The sequence below is a fragment of the Lipophrys pholis genome (assembly GCF_963383615.2).
Source record: "Lipophrys pholis genome assembly, chromosome: 15".
Taxonomy (NCBI): domain Eukaryota; kingdom Metazoa; phylum Chordata; class Actinopteri; order Blenniiformes; family Blenniidae; genus Lipophrys; species Lipophrys pholis.
In genome coordinates this window covers 11452009-11471204 of record NC_137642.1, presented here as the reverse complement: position 1 = coordinate 11471204, position 19196 = coordinate 11452009, and the positions used below count along the sequence as shown (strand labels likewise).

The window sequence follows — 19196 nt, the reverse complement described above, 5'->3', positions numbered from 1 at the left end:
CAGTTTACATGGTTTGAATTCCAGCTGTTGCTTCCAATTGTGGGAAGCAGGCTGAAGTCCTTGAATAAGAATTATAATTATATCATTTTTATAGCACATTTTCACTACTTCAGACGTTTTAAAGAGCTTTACACTGTTAGTAATTTGCATGCAAACACCACTTGAGAGCAATTTGAGGTTAAATGTCTTCCTCAGGGACACGTCAACACATAGAGAGCATCAGATGTGGAAGAGGATCTTCTTTATCAGTGGAGCCTACTGGACTACAGATGTGATGCATGCTTGGAAATTACAGTAGAAAACATCATGGAGGTTAAAGCTTTTGAATTTATATATCGACTGCTCATCTTTGCCTCTCACATAGTTTTGGTTTTAGTGTTACAGTTTTTCAGCGGTGCACTGCTTAAAAGTTCTGCGTCAAACTATAATAGTCTGCATGGTTTTCATTCCAGCTGTGGTCTGCAGAGGTGAGAGGAATGCAGCCCGGTGTGTGATCCGGCTGCGTTGCTGAAGCAGCACGTGCACAAGACGACAACATGCGACAGCTGCAGAAGATGCACCAATCAAGAGTGAGGCAATCAACAGTGACAGTAGACATGTTTACATAAGTGTGCTGGAAAGCAATCACAAATTAAATGTGTGGCTTTTGGTTGGCGTTGAATGTATGCAGCATTCAGAAAATAAGAAATAGTTGATTGATAGCATAATCCATGTAGCTGGGTGGATTAAACGTCGCATCATCCTCATGTGTGAAATCCAGTCATTTAATCGAGGAAATCTGCTGCTCAAACCAACCATTGAGTTTCATCAGTGATAAAAGATGAGAACTGCAAGTGCTCATGCCATCCCTGCATGAACTTATTTATGAAACCTGTAGTTTCAGCAACATTCTACTGAAACATAAAAAAAAGGTCTAGTTATATTTTAGATAGTAGTTCCACTGACAAATATTGCGTGTGTTAGGCTTTTCTAGTTTGTATTAATTTCTCAGATCCCTTTTTGAAAAAGAAATCTCAATTTAAATTGGATGTAATATTCAAATGAAACGTTTATGCCCTGATTGTACCAATATAAAGCCTGCACACTGCTTGTGTACAAACCTTCAGCTTTGTAAGTGTGTGTGTTAGTCATAAGGGGAGTTTGTGTGGCGTGGTTACAGTACTGTTCAGTGGTCAAAGTGTGTAGTTTAATGATTTAAAAACAGTGTTTTCTAAAGAGCAGTGACGCACAACGCTGCTGTAATCCAGATTATGCAGAGACAGTAATCCTGTAAAAATACTCTTTCTTCAAAACAAATATGCCCCCCCCCCCAAATATGTAATGTGTTAGGTGTGCACTGTCGGTGACTTGAAGTTGAATGCAACGGACTCTGTGTATCCCTTATTAAATCACACTGAGCAAAAATAGTGTAATTTCTGAAAGTCAATGAAGTGATTAGAGGAGCAGCTGCACTCAGCTTTACCATTGATTGTTCTGTGGATTCTCTGCCAGACTGCATGTGCCGCTCTATATGTGTGTATGCATGTGCATGTGTGTGCGGTCTTATGGGTTTTGGGGTTATGTAACCGGCTTTACATCTGACAGTCAAGATCATTTAAGGAGAGTGTGGTTGACCTGAGGCACTGATATTTCACACTGTATTTTATTATTATTATTTTTTTAAATCCCTTTTCTGGCCTCAGCTCGCTAGTGTCAGAATAGCTGTCGATGATTTTTAACCAAAGAGGGTCGCACACAGGAACAGAACTCAATCTGAAAATATCATCAAGTACAGCTTGATCATCTGTGTTTCTTTCCCCTTCGCTGAGAGTCAAACAGACTGTCTATGCAACAAAGATTTCAAATGAGACAAGTTGTGCAAACTTGGATACTGATGCATGTTTTCTTATTTGAGTTGGAGGAGGGTAAGCTTCTACTTCACACAACTGGAATCACATTGTGCTCCACTAGGCTCAAACAACTCCCACATTGGATGAGGTTTGTCTCACACAAGTCATTTTGGGTTGAATGACAGATTTACTAATCTCTTCTACATCATACGATATCATTGTTTTTGCCTATTGGGCCCCATTGGCAAAACAACAAGCAAAACAGACAGAAGCTTTCACTTTGACTATTTGGTTGGTATTTATATGTAGAGAATGATTTACTGAAGAGTTGCGTAAAGTGAGGACAAAATATGCAGGGTGAACGGAAAGCAAATACACATGGAAATAATAGCTTCCAGCAGATCCTCCAGGATGAGTTTTGCTCTGCCAAGGTCAAGATCCATGGTGTTGAAGAAAGGGAGGGTGACTGACAGGTACTGTTTCTGAACCCCTGGAATTGTTACTTCTTCCATCATAACCAGTCAAGAAGTTGGGGAAACTGTGTGACGCAAGCCTGAGAGACTCTGCAATGACCCGGGAGAATGACTCATCAAGTTAGACAAGCCTGGCCTGCCTGATAGAAGCCTGGATCTACTAGCACTCGCCCCTGGTCTGAGTCCTGTGGCCTCTGCTGGTCTGTAAAGCTACACTAGAAGATCAGTGGCTTCCTTGTAACAGGCTGAGCCTTCCACCCTTCTGTAGCCTCACTGAAGAATTTAAATTAGCACATGCAAGAGAAGCCTGACAATAAAGTCCCTCCAGGGGCTGTAAGGCGTCATCTGCTCTGTCAAGTTGAGGACAGGAAGGAAGTGAAGGATTGGAAAAGGCGATGGAGGGGGTGAATTCACACCTGAGACTAAAGGCGTTGGTTGACAGTATAATAACCGGCAGAGTGGATATGTTTTGAGTTACTACCCAAAAACTCAGGCATGCAAAGCCCGGGGCAAGAAGAGATGCCATCTACTCCAGGAAAAGGTTTGTTGCAGTTTCGAGAGAAGGAGGAGGAGCAAGTTGGCAGGGCGGTTGTTACCTCAGAAGCAAGGGTGGAAGAGGACAGCGCAGTGTCGGATCAACTGGTTGAATATCATGCAAACAGCCTTCCACTGTGTTCTTGTCCTCAAGCAAGCATTCTACGACATCCTCCAAGTTAATCTGCACATCTGGGAAAATAATGAGACACCTTCCTTGGTCCTTTGCTCTGGAGAAATCCCTCGAAACCTTCTCCTCGGTAGCTTTCCAAAGACACTTGGAGATGTTCTCTGTCACTGGTGCCATCACCAGGTGAGAGCAACATGTCAGCCATCAACACCAACAAACATCACCATGTCTTGAAAAGGCAGATTTCTTCATCAGAGCTGGAGAAAACAACTCATGCACAGCCATGGCCACGCACTGCAATAAAATCAAATTGTATTATATTAGATTATATTGAATAAAATCAGGTCTTCAGTTATAAATAGAATCCTAGATTATCAAAGGCATTTGTTCCCATTTAGCACGTAAGTTGTTTTGCTGCATCACATAAGGACCAACCTTTCTTGGCTTAAAAATCAAACAATCTTTTCTGGATGGACACATGGCTCTCTTTTATGACTTTGTGTAATAAACGTATGTGTGGAGGCTCAGTTCCAATAGATTTAGTCACATCTGGTCCTGCCTGCACCTCTGGTTCTTATAATTATCCCAACCTTGATTCATGAAGTCAATCATGCATCCAGTTACTCATCTGTGGGTGTACCGTGGCCTCCACATGAGTGTTAGGGTGTTCTTCCTCTTCATTGCTCAGGGAAATGCTGATTCGTATAACTTCTCCAACAGTCCTTATCATTTTTTTTTATCTTCCTTTCTCCAGCACATGTGCTCATATTGCTGTGTAATCCTCTCAAAAAGCCCATATGAAAACTTCATTGGTTGACCAGACATAATCCTCAGTGAACTCTAAGTACCTGAATATGTTTGATTGTAAGAGACGGAGGGAAAGCCAGTGGGGGGGCAGGGGGGAGTGGAGGGGCAGCTAACAGTGCTCTCTTGCCAGACATTTGGATTCAAAGTATAACATAATCCAGATGTAAATCTCCAGCCAGCGTGGTTCAAATAATTAATCTGTAATCATCATCTATGATGACACATTAGCCACTAATAAACCTTTGAACTTCTCCTGCTGTTGAATAACATTTAATCTTTTTTTTTATGTTTGGATGTTATAAATCGATAGGTTACTGAATCAGCTGATTTTAAACTCACAACAGTTGTTTTTCTGTCAGCGAGAAGCTTTGTTATTATGAAACCCAGAAAATCTGTAGTGACATCAGTCAGGTTGAGTTTATTTGTTTAATTATGTCTTTAATAATTTAGTTTAAAATGTTGAAAGGTCTGTGTTAACAGTAGAAGTCTGCACCTGTTTAGGAAGTGCAGTCAGAATAACTCTTGTGAAATAATCTTGTCAGGACTCTTATACATTTCACAGATCATTACTTTTTCCTCCTTTTCCTTTTTTTTCTTCTTTTTCTTCTGCACATGATTGAATAAGCTTGAAAAAGCTGCAGACGAGACGGGGGTTTGCGTCTGCCCACTGCACATTTGCCATTCGTACGATAATTATGCAACAACCCACAGAACTGACATGCTGCCATCCATTAATCTGCTTAGAAACACCAACTGGGATCTTCTACTGTGTGTTAAAACCTCGGGGTATTATCTGCATCGTGACGGTGATTGAATTCTTTACTGTAATTATACTGACACCCTCCGACAGAGTAGTAACAGAAGGAAAAACCAAAATCTTAAGTTATAATATCCAAATGCCGGATGCCATAAAACAGAGCGTCAAAGGCATGGACTTTGAATTATTGAGATTTTATTGTTTTTATGAACGAGGCATTAGTAAAAAAGTAAGTCTATTTTTAAACTACATGCTATTAATACATTTAAAAAGCTATTTTACTTTGTAAATTACTTTTTTAGTATAAGTTATATGACAGTAATGATTTGAATCTTCAACTCTCTAAAACTGACAAACAATCAGAATTACTTTGAGAATAAACACTGTTCTGAAACTGTCATAATTTCTCCTCAAAGATTAAAGAATAAAATCATGCGAAGGGAATATTTCTCTCTTACCCTCATTGTTGTGCCTGCGCCACACTTTAATAACTACTCCTTAAGCACTATTTGATTATTAATTTATCATTCAAATCTCACCCTCAAAAGTCAGCCTAGGTAAGGTGTGTTCGATGAAAAATCCTGTACCTTTAAAAAAACACATTTGAAATAAAAAAGACAAAGTTCAAACATATACTATTCTTTTATTGATCATACAGTAAATTGTTTTTCTTTGTGACCTTGCAGATTATGAACATCAATCAACACAAGACCCACTTCCTAAAAGAGAGGAATTGATGATACAATACTCTTTCTTATTACATTTGACATGATAAATAAAACAACTCAAGCTGCTAACATCAGAAATCAACCTCTTTAAAGGATGGTGAGGTCTGAATCGAAAACTATTTAGCCATGGAAAGGGGAGGATGTGGGTGGACTTGTTTGTGCTGTTCGGGATTTAAATTAGATTGTGAATCACATGTATACAGTGTAAAACAAGAATAAAACATCCTGCATGATTTAAAAGTGCGGCCCTTCCCAAAGTCAGCATCAACTCTATCAGCGATGTCATTAACCCAGAAACACACTCCACTCTTACTTGATGTCTGATGTCTGCCGTGTGGTCATAACGTTCCTGAATATAAATTATATGTCATGTTAAAAGAGTATAATACAAAGAGCGGACTACTTGGTTTTTGAAACCTACTGAATGATTAGTGATTATATAATAACCAGCATGTTGTGTATTGTTTGAGTAGTTGGTCAGACAATACATTTTAAAGTAATGTTAAATTAATCCTGTTTCAAAGGTAAAGTTTATGAGGAATCTATCAACAAGCATATTTGTGCTATAATGTGGCATGCAAGTATGAATCAAATGATGTGTCAGTTAAAAATAAATTTCTAAAGCGCTGCGGCCTGAGGTAAATACATTCTAGAGTCTACCCTTAACTAGAAAACATTCATCTCAAGGTCATAATTACTATGTAAATATGTTATCTGGATGATGTGTTGCAGTCACACAGTGAGCTTTTTAAAAAAAAATAAAAAAAATTCACGCTGATCTGTAGACGAGAGGCATGTTCTGTTAATCTAATCTGCAGCTCCAGACTAATCTCTAACTTGACGTGGGGGCTGTGTATCGATGAATGGTCCTCTTGTTTAGAGGATTAATGCAGTTCGACCCTGGATGCAGAGGATCACCAACAACCTTTCTTGGTGTGATGTCACCAGCTTGCATGCACTTTCACAATTCAATCACAGGAGCAATAATCAATAAGGAACGCTTTCTTGACTGCCCCTCTGGTCCTACAGCTTAATCAATATATACCAGAGCCTGACTTCTTTAACTAGAAGACAAAGACAGGGACATTTTGAGGGGAAAATGCTAAAGAAATTGATGTTTGCAGAGTACATCTGTCACAAAAGTTGATTATATGACCACTTGTTTGTATTGTGCTTCTTCTTGATTGAAAGATCTTGCTATAAGGATGTTTGAAGCAATTAGCTACAGTCTACGCAATTTGGTTTCCAGCTCTGTACATTATTTGCTGTATTGTTGTAAAACATGAAACTAACAGATAATCTTCGTGTGTGTTTGCTACAAGCGATTCACATGGATCCAAAATAAAATCAATAATTTACTAGACAATTGACAAAATGAAAGTCCAAACTGTTCCTGTGTTTACTTCCTGGCACGGTGGACGAGACTACCAGGCTGCTCTCACTTTGTTTGGAATAATTAAATCATGTTCACGTTTTGGCAGCAGACCTGTTACCGCTTCTTCTTTTGAAGTACAGTTTCAGAATGTATTCAGGTATAGCAATCCATGACAGATGTATGCACAGGGCAATGGTTACGACTGCTCAACACACAGGACATGCACATACACTGAAAAAAACAGAAACATCAAGGATACCTGTGAGAAAACACCAGGACAGTACGTGTGGGTGATTATTTCATGCTCAGTTTATTTGGACTTGTTCTCAATTTGAGGCACATCAATCTTTTCTCCGGTGAGGAACTGCCAGATGCCTCCCCTGTAGTTCTCATTTCCCAAAGCGTACAGGAAGGCATTGAATGTAGGTGAAGTCTTGGCCAGGATAGGAGCCATCTGTAGAGAAAGGCCCCACAAGGATATCAGCACTTGAAATACTGTTTATAGACATTCACAAAGAAATTCCGCTGGCTTAAGTCTTTAGAAAGAAAGTAAACAGGGAAGAAAATTGGCCTTATGTTTGGTTATACACTAAAGACACATTGCACCAGAGTTTCAATGTAAGCAATTTATTATTTAAAGGAATGTTGGTCTACACTATAAAAGCCTATATACATTGTGGAATTTGCCTTTAGCAACTTTCACTCATCTTTGTAATTTGGTGCAACTCAAAAGCTTGTAAGATGGGCTATTGCTAAAAATGTAAACTAGTTGAAATAGAAATGCTTTAAGAAGTTTTATAGGAATTTCATGCTTGCATATCCCAAAGTTGGCTTTTCTCAACACCTTTATGTTTTCACAGCTCTGAAACAAAGTCGAATTTTAGTTTCCTTGTTAGTGTCACAAAACCATAATGTTTGAATGACTCAACTAAAAATCACATCATTTAGCTTTGTAGCATTTCACAGCAGCCATTCACAAATTATTCCATGCCAAGTATGTTTGTTCACTTGATCATGTTTGTGACTCCATAATATCTAACTTGCATTTAAATAGGAGTATATCTCTGATGGCAGATTGTACTGCTTGTACTTACCATCCTGAGCTTAGGTGAGACCAGGTTGGCATTCTCCACAGCAGCATAGAAAGCCAGGATGCCATAGGGTCCCCAGCAGAACAGCATGGTCTTAAGAGGAGTGTTGGCATTGAACTGAAGAGGGCAAAATATTGGCAAAAGTGAGGGGAAAAAGTGAAAAATTGAGGGAAAATAAAAAACAATGAAAGCAATTTATTAATTCCCTGAATAGTGAAGGCAAGAAAAATGTTGCGTTGTCATGGGGTTTTTTACTCGGAGGGAAGTCACATGCCTGGAATAACGCCTGGGACTAAAAGAATATCTGTGTTAAGGCTTCTAATGCGAAACCAGAAAACAGAAAAAAGGAGTCAAGGGGCAGATTGTTGTAATCCAAAAGGTCAAAGGTCACATCATATTGCATTCCCAGATAAAGTATAAACACTGAAGATCATCAACAACAGACTCTTAGAATAAAAAGTATATTGTTAATAAAGTTAATTTGGCTGCATGGCTAAACTAATAAGAGTTAAATGTGATTAAAGAAACATCAGCTGAAGCATTCCACTACTTGTTTTTGAATTTATTTTTGTTTTGCACCAGAATGAGACTGTGTGCCCACTATTATATAATTTTATTGTTGTGGAGGAGCGCTTGGTGTCTCTCCTCTGCATACTTTGTAATGAAAGTGTCTCCAGCCAGCTCAGATGACTGTAAATAATAGGCTTACGCAACATAAAGCGGGGCCACCTGATTCAGCCCGCGCACAACTCTACTGCTGAACTTCACAGACACTCTGCTCTTTCCACTGCACACCAGAAACTGACCACAACTAAAGCGCCCAGTCTTCCCCCCGTGGCAATGACCTACATATGTCAAAGCGTGCGTGCTCTTCATTCATAGTCGTCATTGTGTCTGTGAATGTGGGCCATGTGAGGCAGTGGTGCTTACGCTACGATCAGGAGAATCCTTTTGATACTTTTCAGTGGGCCACTTCAAAGCACAAACAGCCTTCACTGCCCTTTTCCGCACATTTACCAGGATTCATGTTTAGGTGTAACGGCTCTGTTACTCGTGAATAGCAGTTTTATGGATTCAACGTTATGTCTGAAATCATGTACATTATGATCAAATCTGGGCTTGGATGACTGGAAGCAAAACTTAACCAAATGTCCATGTGCACGTTGAATCTGGAGACCATGTGTATGTCGTTTCATTTGCAGAATATATGGGTTTCCTCCTGAAGGAAATCACAAGTAATCCTGTGTTGCTGAAGATAGGGAAGAGTACATATTCACAGTACTTACCCTGGGGTTTCCAGTCTTTTTGAACTTCTGCGCAATGGACTGGTAAGAAGACATGACAACAAACACCTGGATGCCCATGTTGAATACGGACATTGGGATCAGGTAGGACACGTAGTTTCTGTGGAGAAGAATCAACACAAGGGTTTAAAACAACTACAAAGTCAGTAATGAGGACAAGAGAACAGAAAGTAATTTCAGGAGGTAATTTCATGTGGTAGGACAGAGAAGATGTGCACATACCTGTCACCCTTGCTGTAGTCCAGAGTGCAACAGGTCCTGAGGGGCTCGTAATCATACTCCCCCCAGCCGATGAGCGGCATGGCGGACCAGAAGGCGGTGAAGAGCCAGACAAATATGGCCAGGGTGATGGCGCTGCTCCATTGCAGTTTTGTCCCTGGTTAGAGAAAGAGTCATTATGACTTTTAAAAACTCTCCAAGAGCTTGAGTTTTTGTTGTGGTACATGTTTTTCTTATAGCTAGAACAAACTCGTGCTGAAGCCTGCTGTTAAAGGCCCTTTTAGGTGTTTATATCCTGCTGTCTAATAACGGCTACAAATGATGGATGGCGCGCAGGTCATTTCCTCCTCCCATTGTATCCTCCTCATGGGGAGGACTAAAAATAGCAGTGGGTCTTATTTTACCTCACAGTGTAACAAAAAAGAAAGGAGGGTTTTATGAACACCCAAAGCTTCCTAGGTGGTAGTTTCAACTCTGTTGGCATTGTCAAGTCAAACTGTCATAGTTTTGTCAACATGATCAGAACAGTCTCTGACAGGTATAAACCAACTTGCTGACCTACTCAGGACTGGAACTGAAAAAGTGTCATCTTACTGGTGCAGTACTGGTGATATCTGTCCCAGGCGATGGCAGCTATAAAGTGGATGCTGGCAAGAGCTGTCATGAATCCCTGGAAACCATGAGTCTGGCATCCATCAGAACCATAGGGCCAGTACCTGCAAACAGAGAGCGTTTGCAATGTTTGCAAGTATTTTGTAAGTATTTGGATGTAAACAGACCTTTATGTACATATTATAGCCTTGATCCAACATAATAAAACTCATTTTTGAAGGTGTACCATAGTAAGTAATTGTTTACATTGGAGTATATTTAAAACAACCTTATTTAAAAAGAAAAAAAGAGTAGGTTCTTTTTTTTTTTAATAGATGGACAGAAAACCACTGACAGTAGCTTCTCCCATCTCATGAATACCTTTAAAAACCCGCTGCTTCTGCATTTGTGCTCATTAGCTGTGCATTGACTATCACCCCTCCACTGAACAGCAGTAACGGAATCGATTATGCATCTCGGTATAGGTTATTCACCTTTCGGACAGGTGGTCCAATGCCATCAGAGGCATTATTCTGTCATTACATTTGACTTGGCCACGTGCTGTCAGACCTCGGTGCGCGTTATGAAAGGTTGCTGGTTACATCACTCACCTCAGGAAGCTGGAGAAAGCGGCGACCGTGGCGTTCATGGAGATGCCAATATCAGCCATGGCTAAACTGAACACTAGGAAATTGCTGGGAGTCCTCAGCTCTCGCACTTTGAGGAAAGCAACGATTGTCACCGCGTTTAGAAAGAAGCCCAGCATACCTTTTGGCGGAACAGAAACAAAACAGAGCAATTAAAGCCTATACGGCAGATGAGTGCGCGAATCGGTGCGCACGGCACTGCTGGTTGCGGTGCATGTTATTGACATCACAACATAATGTAAATATATATAGCGCATCGCTTTATCTAACTGTTGGTTTCACTTGAATGCTAAAGCGAAAATGAGAGATAATTTCCTCCCAGATGAGCTATCAGAGACCGGGTTGCGACAGGTCCTGTCATAGGTTAATACTATACGTAGCAGGCGCAGCCCTAGTAGTATTTGGCTCAAATCCAGGAGAAAAAGGAAAACACTCACCCTCCACCAGCAGGCAAGATCCCAGGGAAAACACATCAAACTCGGAGAAGCCCTCCGGTAAAGGGTACGACGACACCATCCTGAAGCCTATTTGACACAACCAAAGTGCAGCTGTCAGAGACTTTTCACTCCTCCGAGTCCGCTCGTTTACGATGTGCCTCAATATGACTGGAGAGAGCCCGCTTTTAAAGGGGCATTTCATGTGAAAAGCATGCAGTTTATTATGTAAAGCCCCTCTCACTCTGTTGCCCCAATCCGCACAGGAATGTCTTAATGAACATAACCGCACAAACCGTAACCCTTAATGCGCATTTGCCCACCGCAACAATAGAGTCCCTCAGTTAGTTACACAAGAAAGCCTTTGTGTTTTGGTGTCCCGGTGAGGATGCAGCCGCAGATGATCTTAAAGGACGAGACGACACGTCTGATGCAGCCCCGCGCACCGTGTCGCTTTAAGGAGACACAACAGGTGTCAACCAGGCTGCAGCCTCCTGCCAATCAAACACACTCATTTGATAAACCCTCCAACCAGATGATTTCCCTCCACCAACGGTGATGATGATCACAGTTTAATTTTCATGCTTTTTATAGCTGCTGTTACAGCCTCACACCCAGAGGCTTCAGTGATAAAAAAATACAGCAGACACGTGATGGGTGTAGGACTTTTAGTCCATGTTTACATCTTTAGCCAGAGACCACACAGTGTTTACTACATCCGTCAATACTGCTCCTCCTTCGCACAGTTCATTGGAAATATATGGTGTATTTTATGCCAGTTTCATTTTATTGCACTACTCCTGATTAATGACGCAAAAAGATTACTGTGAATACATCACACAGGATCCATGTTAGTATTGTTGTTTTGTATCTTTATTAATCCTTTGTCCCATATGGCAGTACTCTGTGGCGCTGGGCATGGTTGGTGGACATTTTATTTGTTTTGTGCTGAGAATCAAAGTTTTGGCAGACACACTGACCCGAAAGAGATTAAAACCAAACTCTGCATCTGTCTGAAATGATCAAGGAAAAGAAAAGAAAAAAACAAACGGACGAAATTACACTTTTGGAAACTGCAGACACAACATGTGTCAGCAGAGTCTGGATTCAGTCTGCATGTGTGTGACGAGGACCAGGAGCCGGTGAACAATAAATGTCTGTGTTCAACCCCTGCTTAGTTTAACTTGATCTACCAGTGTGTTAATTACATGAAATCCTGCCATCATCCTCATCCTTTTAATGCAAACGTCATGTTTCAGCTGCAGCAGCATTTGCAGCTTTTCATGCCACAGGACTGCAGGAGAAACAAGCTGAACATTGTACAGCCAGGGTCTTTGGATTATAAGATCAGGAATATTGTGAAACATAGGTGAAATGTGTTAATCATATGGAAATGAAAACGATCGTGATGGGATGTTTTTGGAAACTTCAACACCATTTTCACTTTTAAATCATTATATTAATTTTGGCGCTTGTATGTCACATTATTAATTGGGTCAAAACAAGTACAAATATCACAAATAATGCTTTTTTCCGTGGATGTTTTGTAGTGTCTACAATATTGATCATATTTTGTGTATATAAGCCATATCCTTCATTTGTGTTGTTGCACTAATCCAAACTGCAGATACTTTTGAAACGTCCTGCTTTATCTGAGCCAAGTGTAGTTGCATGACACAACATACATTTTCATCATTATGAGACTTTTGCACACTAAGAATGACAATGCATCTCCCAGAAAGTTCAATCATCTGGTTCGTGCAACATAAAAGGCTTTACTGGCTTCAGCAAATGAGATTAACTGCTTGCCTTGTGGTATGGCATGTTTACATTTTTTTAACATGGTTGCTCAACATGTTTTGATCCGCAGTGGAGGCCAGCACGATTTTTAAAACAATATACACTGTAAGACCTGTGAGCGAAGGGGATTTTATTTCAAAAAGATTAAGAGTAATACAATAACTTGGTTTGAAATATGTGGTAAAATTGTAAACATGATGAGATTCAACAAAATAATGATCAATATAGCATGTAGGCTATACTCTATTTGTTATCATTCAATTACATTTTTTTTAGTGTTTGTTTGCGGTGTACTCCAACCCCTGACCTTCCTCTGTGTTTAAATGAAGGTCAGATATAAAGCTGGTCCATGGTGCATTTCTTCATGTCATCAGTCGCACAAGCACTATTGCCAACTTTCAGGGTGATGGAATGCAAGAGGGAAACCCAAGGGATGGTTGCCAACTTGTACACTGAGTATTTACCTAGTTTAGGAAACAAACACTTTTACAAATTAAGTTATTTCTCTAGTGTAGTACAGGATCACATGCAAATGTTGTTACTGATGTGATCTACAGAGGGTGTAGCTTTCAATTATACTGATTTAACATGATTGACTTTTATTTAAATTCAATTCAATTCAATTCAAGTTTGTTTATATACCACCAAAAATAGTAATCTCAAGGCACTTTCAGAGAGAAGAACTCAACTATTCTACATGAGCAAGCTGCAGTGTTGGTGAAAAGGTAAAAACTATCTTTTAACAGGAAGAAACCTGCAGAACCAGATTCAGGTGGAGATTTTCTGATGTTCCAGTTGGGATTTGGGGCTAGAAAGAGAGATATTTCAACATTCAATGTATTCAGACAAACTATGTTTGTAGTTCTGGGCTCAGATCTGATGGCTTTAAATACTGAAGAAGAGCAAGAACTTATATTTTCCGTGTTCAGAAATATAGCGATTCAATTGACTTCTGCTGAAACATCACTTATAAGCATCCCAACTTATCACTACCCTGCCTTGTCTATAAATTCAATACACATAATCCCTCTGTTCTTTTGGGTTTGCACTGTATGTACATTGTCTTGTGTTGCTTAATTCTCATATATACTGAACTTTATGCTATTTGTATTTTGCACAGACAATGAGTATCTATTTGTAAACATATTTTTCTCTTACTGCCTCATTTTTCTTTGTCTCATGTCACCAGAACGTACACAACAACTTATGCTGATACTTCTTATTTGTGTGTAACATGTAAAATAAATAAATGGCAGAATAATAAAGATGGTACTGGCTTGCAGAGGCCCCCAGGTGAGAGCCACAGACTGTGATATAGGGGCCACCTTGTGGTAAAACATAGTGCTGTCCACTTGCAGATTAACAGTCACGGCAGGGCTCAAATGAACATATTTGAGGGAAAGAAAAAAAAAAACACAGAGACATCACAGTGGATTATGACCATTTCGGAAGTGTTTTTCTGTGATAATAAATAGGGACGTCTCTGCGCAGCCTATCGGATTCCGGGATGCAATACGCATCCAAATGAAACGAACGCCAGTCCTTTCGCTAATCCTTGTCTATCCTTTTTATCTCGGGACTCATAGCAGTCTGATCACTATGGGACAGCGAAGCGGGGGGACAAAGCCATGCGGATGATATTTCTGTAAATGACAGAAAAAGGCAAGTCTGTTTGACTTTAGTGGGCGCGAACTGGGCGCATGTAGGCAGGCTGCGTATGCGTAAAAGTGGGCCAACATGTTCCTCGTCCTGGTCCTGGGGCTCTACGTGGCCACAGGTGAACTCGTCTCCCCAGTGAGCTCCTGTCCTTCGCAATGCAGCTGCTTCTACCACAACCTGAGTGATGGATCAAAGGCCAGGTAAGAAGACAGTCCCAAATTATTTTGCATGCATAAAAAACACAATGGAAAATGTTTGAATGTGTGCGCACAGCATCGCTTTAGACCGGCAATTTCTGCCTGCAGAGGGGACAGATGTTTGCACAGAGGTGAACACGTGTACAAAAGATAATTCACGGAGTGCATGTCGGTCCAATTTTATTTAATGCAGGATTATCTCTCAAAGGCACTTTCAGCATTCCCATCTCTGCGTTTTATGTGTTTTGATGAGTTGGGGAATAAGTCTTTCTCTCGGAATTATTATCAAGAGGATTTTTTTTTCTTCTGCCAGTCAATTTACCACATATTTACTGCTCATTAATTCCAAAGACCCTGTGGCAAATAAGGGGCGAATTCTAAAAATGTACATCATTATACAAACTGTATTAAAACTTAATGACTGAAGAGGATATGGTGGAACGTTGTTTTGCATGTGTCCATTTTTAGGAGTGTGATTTGCAATGATCCCGGGATATCTCTCGTGCCTGTCGGGTTCCCTGTTGACACCTCCAAGCTGCGGATTGAGAAGACGTCCATCCAGGGGATACCAAGCGAAGCCTTCAACTACCTCTCCAGTCTTGAATTCCTGTGGATGTCTTTTAACACGCTGTCCGCCTTGAGCCCGGACAGTTTCCGGGGACTGTTCAACCTGGAAGAGCTTCGCCTGGACGGGAACGCCCTCACCGCCTTTCCCTGGGAATCACTCTTGGATATGCCCAGTCTCAGACTTCTCGATTTGCACAACAACCAACTCACCGCGCTGCCAGCGGAGGCAACCACCTACATCAGAAACCTCACCTACCTGGATCTGTCCAGCAACAGCCTGCTGACCCTGCCTGCGGAGGTGCTGTCTACATGGCTGGCTGCAAAACCCACACAAGGGCCCGAGAGCTCCAAGATGATACTTGGTAAGTTACTTTGTAACCCCCGCAACAAGCTTCCATCAAATAAGAAAAAAGATTACCTTTTTCTAAATATACCTAAGAAGAAATTTGTAGATTTGTTAAAAACAACAAACAAACAAACAACAAACAACCAACAAACGAACAAACAAACAAACAAACAAGTCCAGCACAAAACAGACAAACAGGTATAATAATAATAATAATAATAATAATAATAATAATAATAATAATAATAATAATAATAATAATAATAGTAATAATAATAATACTAATACTACTAATAATAATAATAATAATAATAATAATAATTCTTGTAATAAAATGTGTTAGATATTTTTTACAAAAACATTTAAACTCTGAATAAAAATTTAATTCAATGGAGCTGACATTATCGACTCAAATTGCAGTGAAAAATGTATGATTGAATTTATTTTTTAAAGTATTGACATTTATGAAATAATTGTATACTTGTAAACAAAATAATTAAATGTTTGAAATTCGATTTTGCCATTGGCTGACAATCAATTTTATAGTGGAACAAAAACCTAACTTCTGGAGATACAAATCTGTCTTGTCTTTCTAAACTCAAGTAATAATTTTCAAACAAATCCTTACATGTTAATATAAAAAACAAATAGAACTCAGCTGCTCATTTACAGTGCGGGTGCCTTTGTTATGTACAGGAGACTGAGATGACAGCAAAGTCTGACCTTGATCACTAGACCACTTCCACCACCATGACCATGACCATCATCATCACCATCATTGCCATAGTCATGGCCATGATGTAGTTTATGAATTAAATGTTAATCCTCTTACAGGATTAACATCCTAACATCCACACCAGCCATCTGCAGTCAGATCTTTTACTCTGCACACAGCTGGATGCTGGTCTTCCTCCTGTGGTCTCACTTTTGCCCTTGCCCTCAGGTCTCCATGACAACCCCTGGGTGTGTGACTGTCGGCTCTACGACCTGGTACAGTTCCAAAAGTCTCCCACTCTTTCAGTGGCATTCATTGACACGAGACTTCGATGTTCCGCTCCAGAGAGTGTGTCAGGGGTCTTGTTCAGTGATGCAGAGTTGCGACGCTGTCAGCTCCCGCGGATCCATACAGCCGTGGCACGAGTCCGCAGTGCTGTTGGAAACAATGTGCTGCTTCGCTGTGGGACCATCGGAGTTCCTATTCCAGACCTGACATGGCGCAGGGCAGATGGACGAACCCTCAATGGGACAGGTGAGTCAGCACCTCTTGTGTCAGGACCTATCACTGTGTTGTGCCTGAAATAAGATGATTGTGTCTGCACTGTAGTGCTGCTGTTAATTAAACAGAGAGCTATCAGTTGGGATCGTAAGACTGTAAGTCTGACTGACAGCTGTGGCTGGCCCAGTCAGTTATGCAACACTCATGAGGATGATCAATGCAACATTGTATTCTGTCCTGTTTGGGGTTTTGGACTTTTTCATTTTTTTTCCCCAAAAAGAGCATTTTATAAAGTATGTCATGTTTTCATGTTGGAGTTTTCTTATGTTTCTCTCATCTCCGCCACCACAGTTCAGCAAGAAACATCAAAGGAGGGAATCACCTGGTCAATCCTCAGCGTTCCAGCTGTGTCTTATAAAGATTCAGGGAAATTCATCTGTAAAGCTTCTAACTATGCAGGGAATGCTGAAGCTGTCATTTCCCTAGTTGTATCCAACTCACCAAAACCAGACGGGAACCAAACAAACATCGACAAGAAGGCCAAAGTGAAGAAACCAAACCAAATGGGGAAAGCGGCCTATCAGGAGAAGCTGGTTGCCAGATATGTGGCTCCAACCTACAGCCCCACATCCTTGCCTGCCCTGGACCCCGGTCTTCTACCTGGTGTTGGTTCTGATCCTGAACTAGGCAGCTACAGCCTGGCTGACAGAGCCACTCCGGGGCCTGCCACATCCTCCAACCCAGATGCGTTGCTGGATCTCGAGAAGACAAATCTAAGCAACCTGGCTGCCAACACATCATCATTGCAGCAGGACCCTGACAGAGTGGTTCGCTCAGTGAAGGTGGTGGGTGACACAGACAATACAATTTCTCTAAACTGGAGGGCACCTAAAGCCAAGAACACAACCGCATTCAGTGTGCTGTATGCAGTGTTTGGGGAGAGGGACATGAGAAAGATCAATGTTGGTGCAGGGCAGAACCGTGTGACCATCGATGGGTTGGTGCCCAGGACCAAGTACATTGCCTGTGTGTGCGTGAGGGGCCTGATCCCCAAGAAGGAGCAGTGTGTCATATTTTCCACTGATGAAGCAGCTAGTGCAACTGGCACCCAGAAGCTCATAAATGTGATTGTGATCACAGTGGCCTGTATCATTGCAGTCCCGCTCACTGTCATTGTGTGCTGCGGGGCTCTGAAGAGACGCATTCAGAAGTACTGTGGAAAGAAATCAAAGGACATCCAAGATTCGTATGTGACCTTTGAAACACTGTCGCCCGCCACGAAGGCCAAAGGCCTTGAGGGCGAATATTTAAACAGACTGAACCCAGAGGAGTCCAACAGGCTGCTGTCGGCCCGCTCCAGCCTGGACTCTGAGGCCACTGCCAAGATAGAGGGACAGCCTAATGAGTACTTCTGCTGACGTCATGCTCCAGCTCCGGCTCCTGCTCCACGACATCTTCCTCGAGCTCACCCACATCCGCATCCACGTCACAGTCCAAACCCCAACACCCATTTGCATGCCCATCACCACCCTCATGCTTATTCCCACCCACATGTCCACCCACACTCACACCCACAATCACACCCACACCCATATCCCCATCACTATCAATACTCTCATGCTCAGCAGCATCCTGACGTCAGTCCCCCTCCCACTCGCTCCCATACGCCCACACCATGGGATTCCCCTCCACCTGTTCCTCCTCGCTGGATAATGCCATCGACTCCACCGCCACAGAGAGCCAACTTTTATCAAAGGACTTTTGCAAGGTGCACTATAATGGAAATATCAGTTTAAAAAAATGGGTTAATATTGTAGTTTTAGGCTCTTTTTTTAGCTTCTTGGAAATAGATATAAAGATAGGGTTCTTTTTTTTTTTTTAAATCACAAGGCTGGTATAGGGGCAAAAAAGCTAATCTAAAACTTGAAAAGCACAAGGAAAGTTGTAAATCTTATTTAATCACATTTGTATGGCCCAGCGAAGAAACCTTTTTTTGACCCGAGCTAATTGAAAGGGAACACAGTACTAGAAAATCCATTGTTTAAGTCATATGTGTATGTGTATGATTTGTAAATACTCCACTGGATGATGTACACTTACATATACAGATAATTCTGTGCCTCTGTATATATCTGTCATACGTTCTCTGAGAAGATATACACATAGGCATGGTACAACACTCTGGTGAATGGAGAAAGGCTGGAGCTGGAGAGAAGTACGGAAAGGACAGAACTATGACACAATGTAAATAAGTTGAAAATGATGCAAAATTAAATGTTGTTGATTTATATTCCCAACAATGAGACACACACTGAAATATCTCTATGTACCTATTTTGTGCCACCTAGAGGCATCATTACCCCATTAAATGTAGATCTATTCACTCCAATGAAACTATGTATTTGAAAATAGTTGAATAAACTTTTATATCTTTAATTTATCTAGTGACTGATACTTTGGGTCCATTAATAATTCTTCTTCACATCACCAGT

General features: G+C 40.9%; 2 protein-coding genes across 2 annotated transcripts; one reads left to right on the top strand and one right to left on the bottom strand.

Annotated features, from left to right (window-relative positions):
- Nucleotides 1–5155: 5155 nt before the first annotated feature.
- rgra (retinal G protein coupled receptor a) lies at nucleotides 5156–11428 on the bottom strand. Its single transcript, XM_080482382.1, has 8 exons — nucleotides 11243–11428; nucleotides 10923–11009; nucleotides 10450–10606; nucleotides 9842–9963; nucleotides 9251–9404; nucleotides 9011–9128; nucleotides 7728–7841; nucleotides 5156–7087 (listed from the first exon to the last, which is right to left on the bottom strand). The coding sequence occupies exons 2-8, from the start codon at nucleotides 10999–11001 to the stop codon at nucleotides 6944–6946; spliced, it is 888 nt and encodes a 295-aa protein (XP_080338508.1). The 5' UTR covers nucleotides 11002–11009; nucleotides 11243–11428; the 3' UTR covers nucleotides 5156–6943.
- Nucleotides 11429–14216: 2788 nt separating this feature from the next.
- On the top strand, nucleotides 14217–19138 carry lrit1a (leucine-rich repeat, immunoglobulin-like and transmembrane domains 1a). The gene is made up of 4 exons (XM_080482298.1): nucleotides 14217–14578; nucleotides 15044–15504; nucleotides 16432–16737; nucleotides 17056–19138. The coding sequence occupies exons 1-4, from the start codon at nucleotides 14457–14459 to the stop codon at nucleotides 18120–18122; spliced, it is 1956 nt and encodes a 651-aa protein (XP_080338424.1). The 5' UTR covers nucleotides 14217–14456; the 3' UTR covers nucleotides 18123–19138.
- Nucleotides 19139–19196: the final 58 nt, after the last annotated feature.

Bases quoted from the DNA above. Each gene is read 5' to 3' on its own strand.
- lrit1a (XM_080482298.1), top strand. From the start codon at position 14,457: ATGTTCCTCGTCCTGGTCCTGGGGCTCTACGTGGCCACAGGTGAACTC. The intron at 15,505-16,431 runs GTAAGTTACTTT...CCTTGCCCTCAG, and splicing joins GAGCTCCAAGATGATACTTG to GTCTCCATGACAACCCCTGG. The intron at 16,738-17,055 runs GTGAGTCAGCAC...CCGCCACCACAG, and splicing joins ACGAACCCTCAATGGGACAG to TTCAGCAAGAAACATCAAAG.
- rgra (XM_080482382.1), bottom strand. From the start codon at position 11,001: ATGGTGTCGTCGTACCCTTTACCGGAGGGCTTCTCCGAGTTTGATGTG. The intron at 9,129-9,250 runs GTATGTGCACAT...TCTTCTCCACAG, and splicing joins GACTACAGCAAGGGTGACAG to AAACTACGTGTCCTACCTGA. The intron at 7,842-9,010 runs GTAAGTACTGTG...TGCCCTCTTCAG, and splicing joins AAAAGACTGGAAACCCCAGG to TTCAATGCCAACACTCCTCT.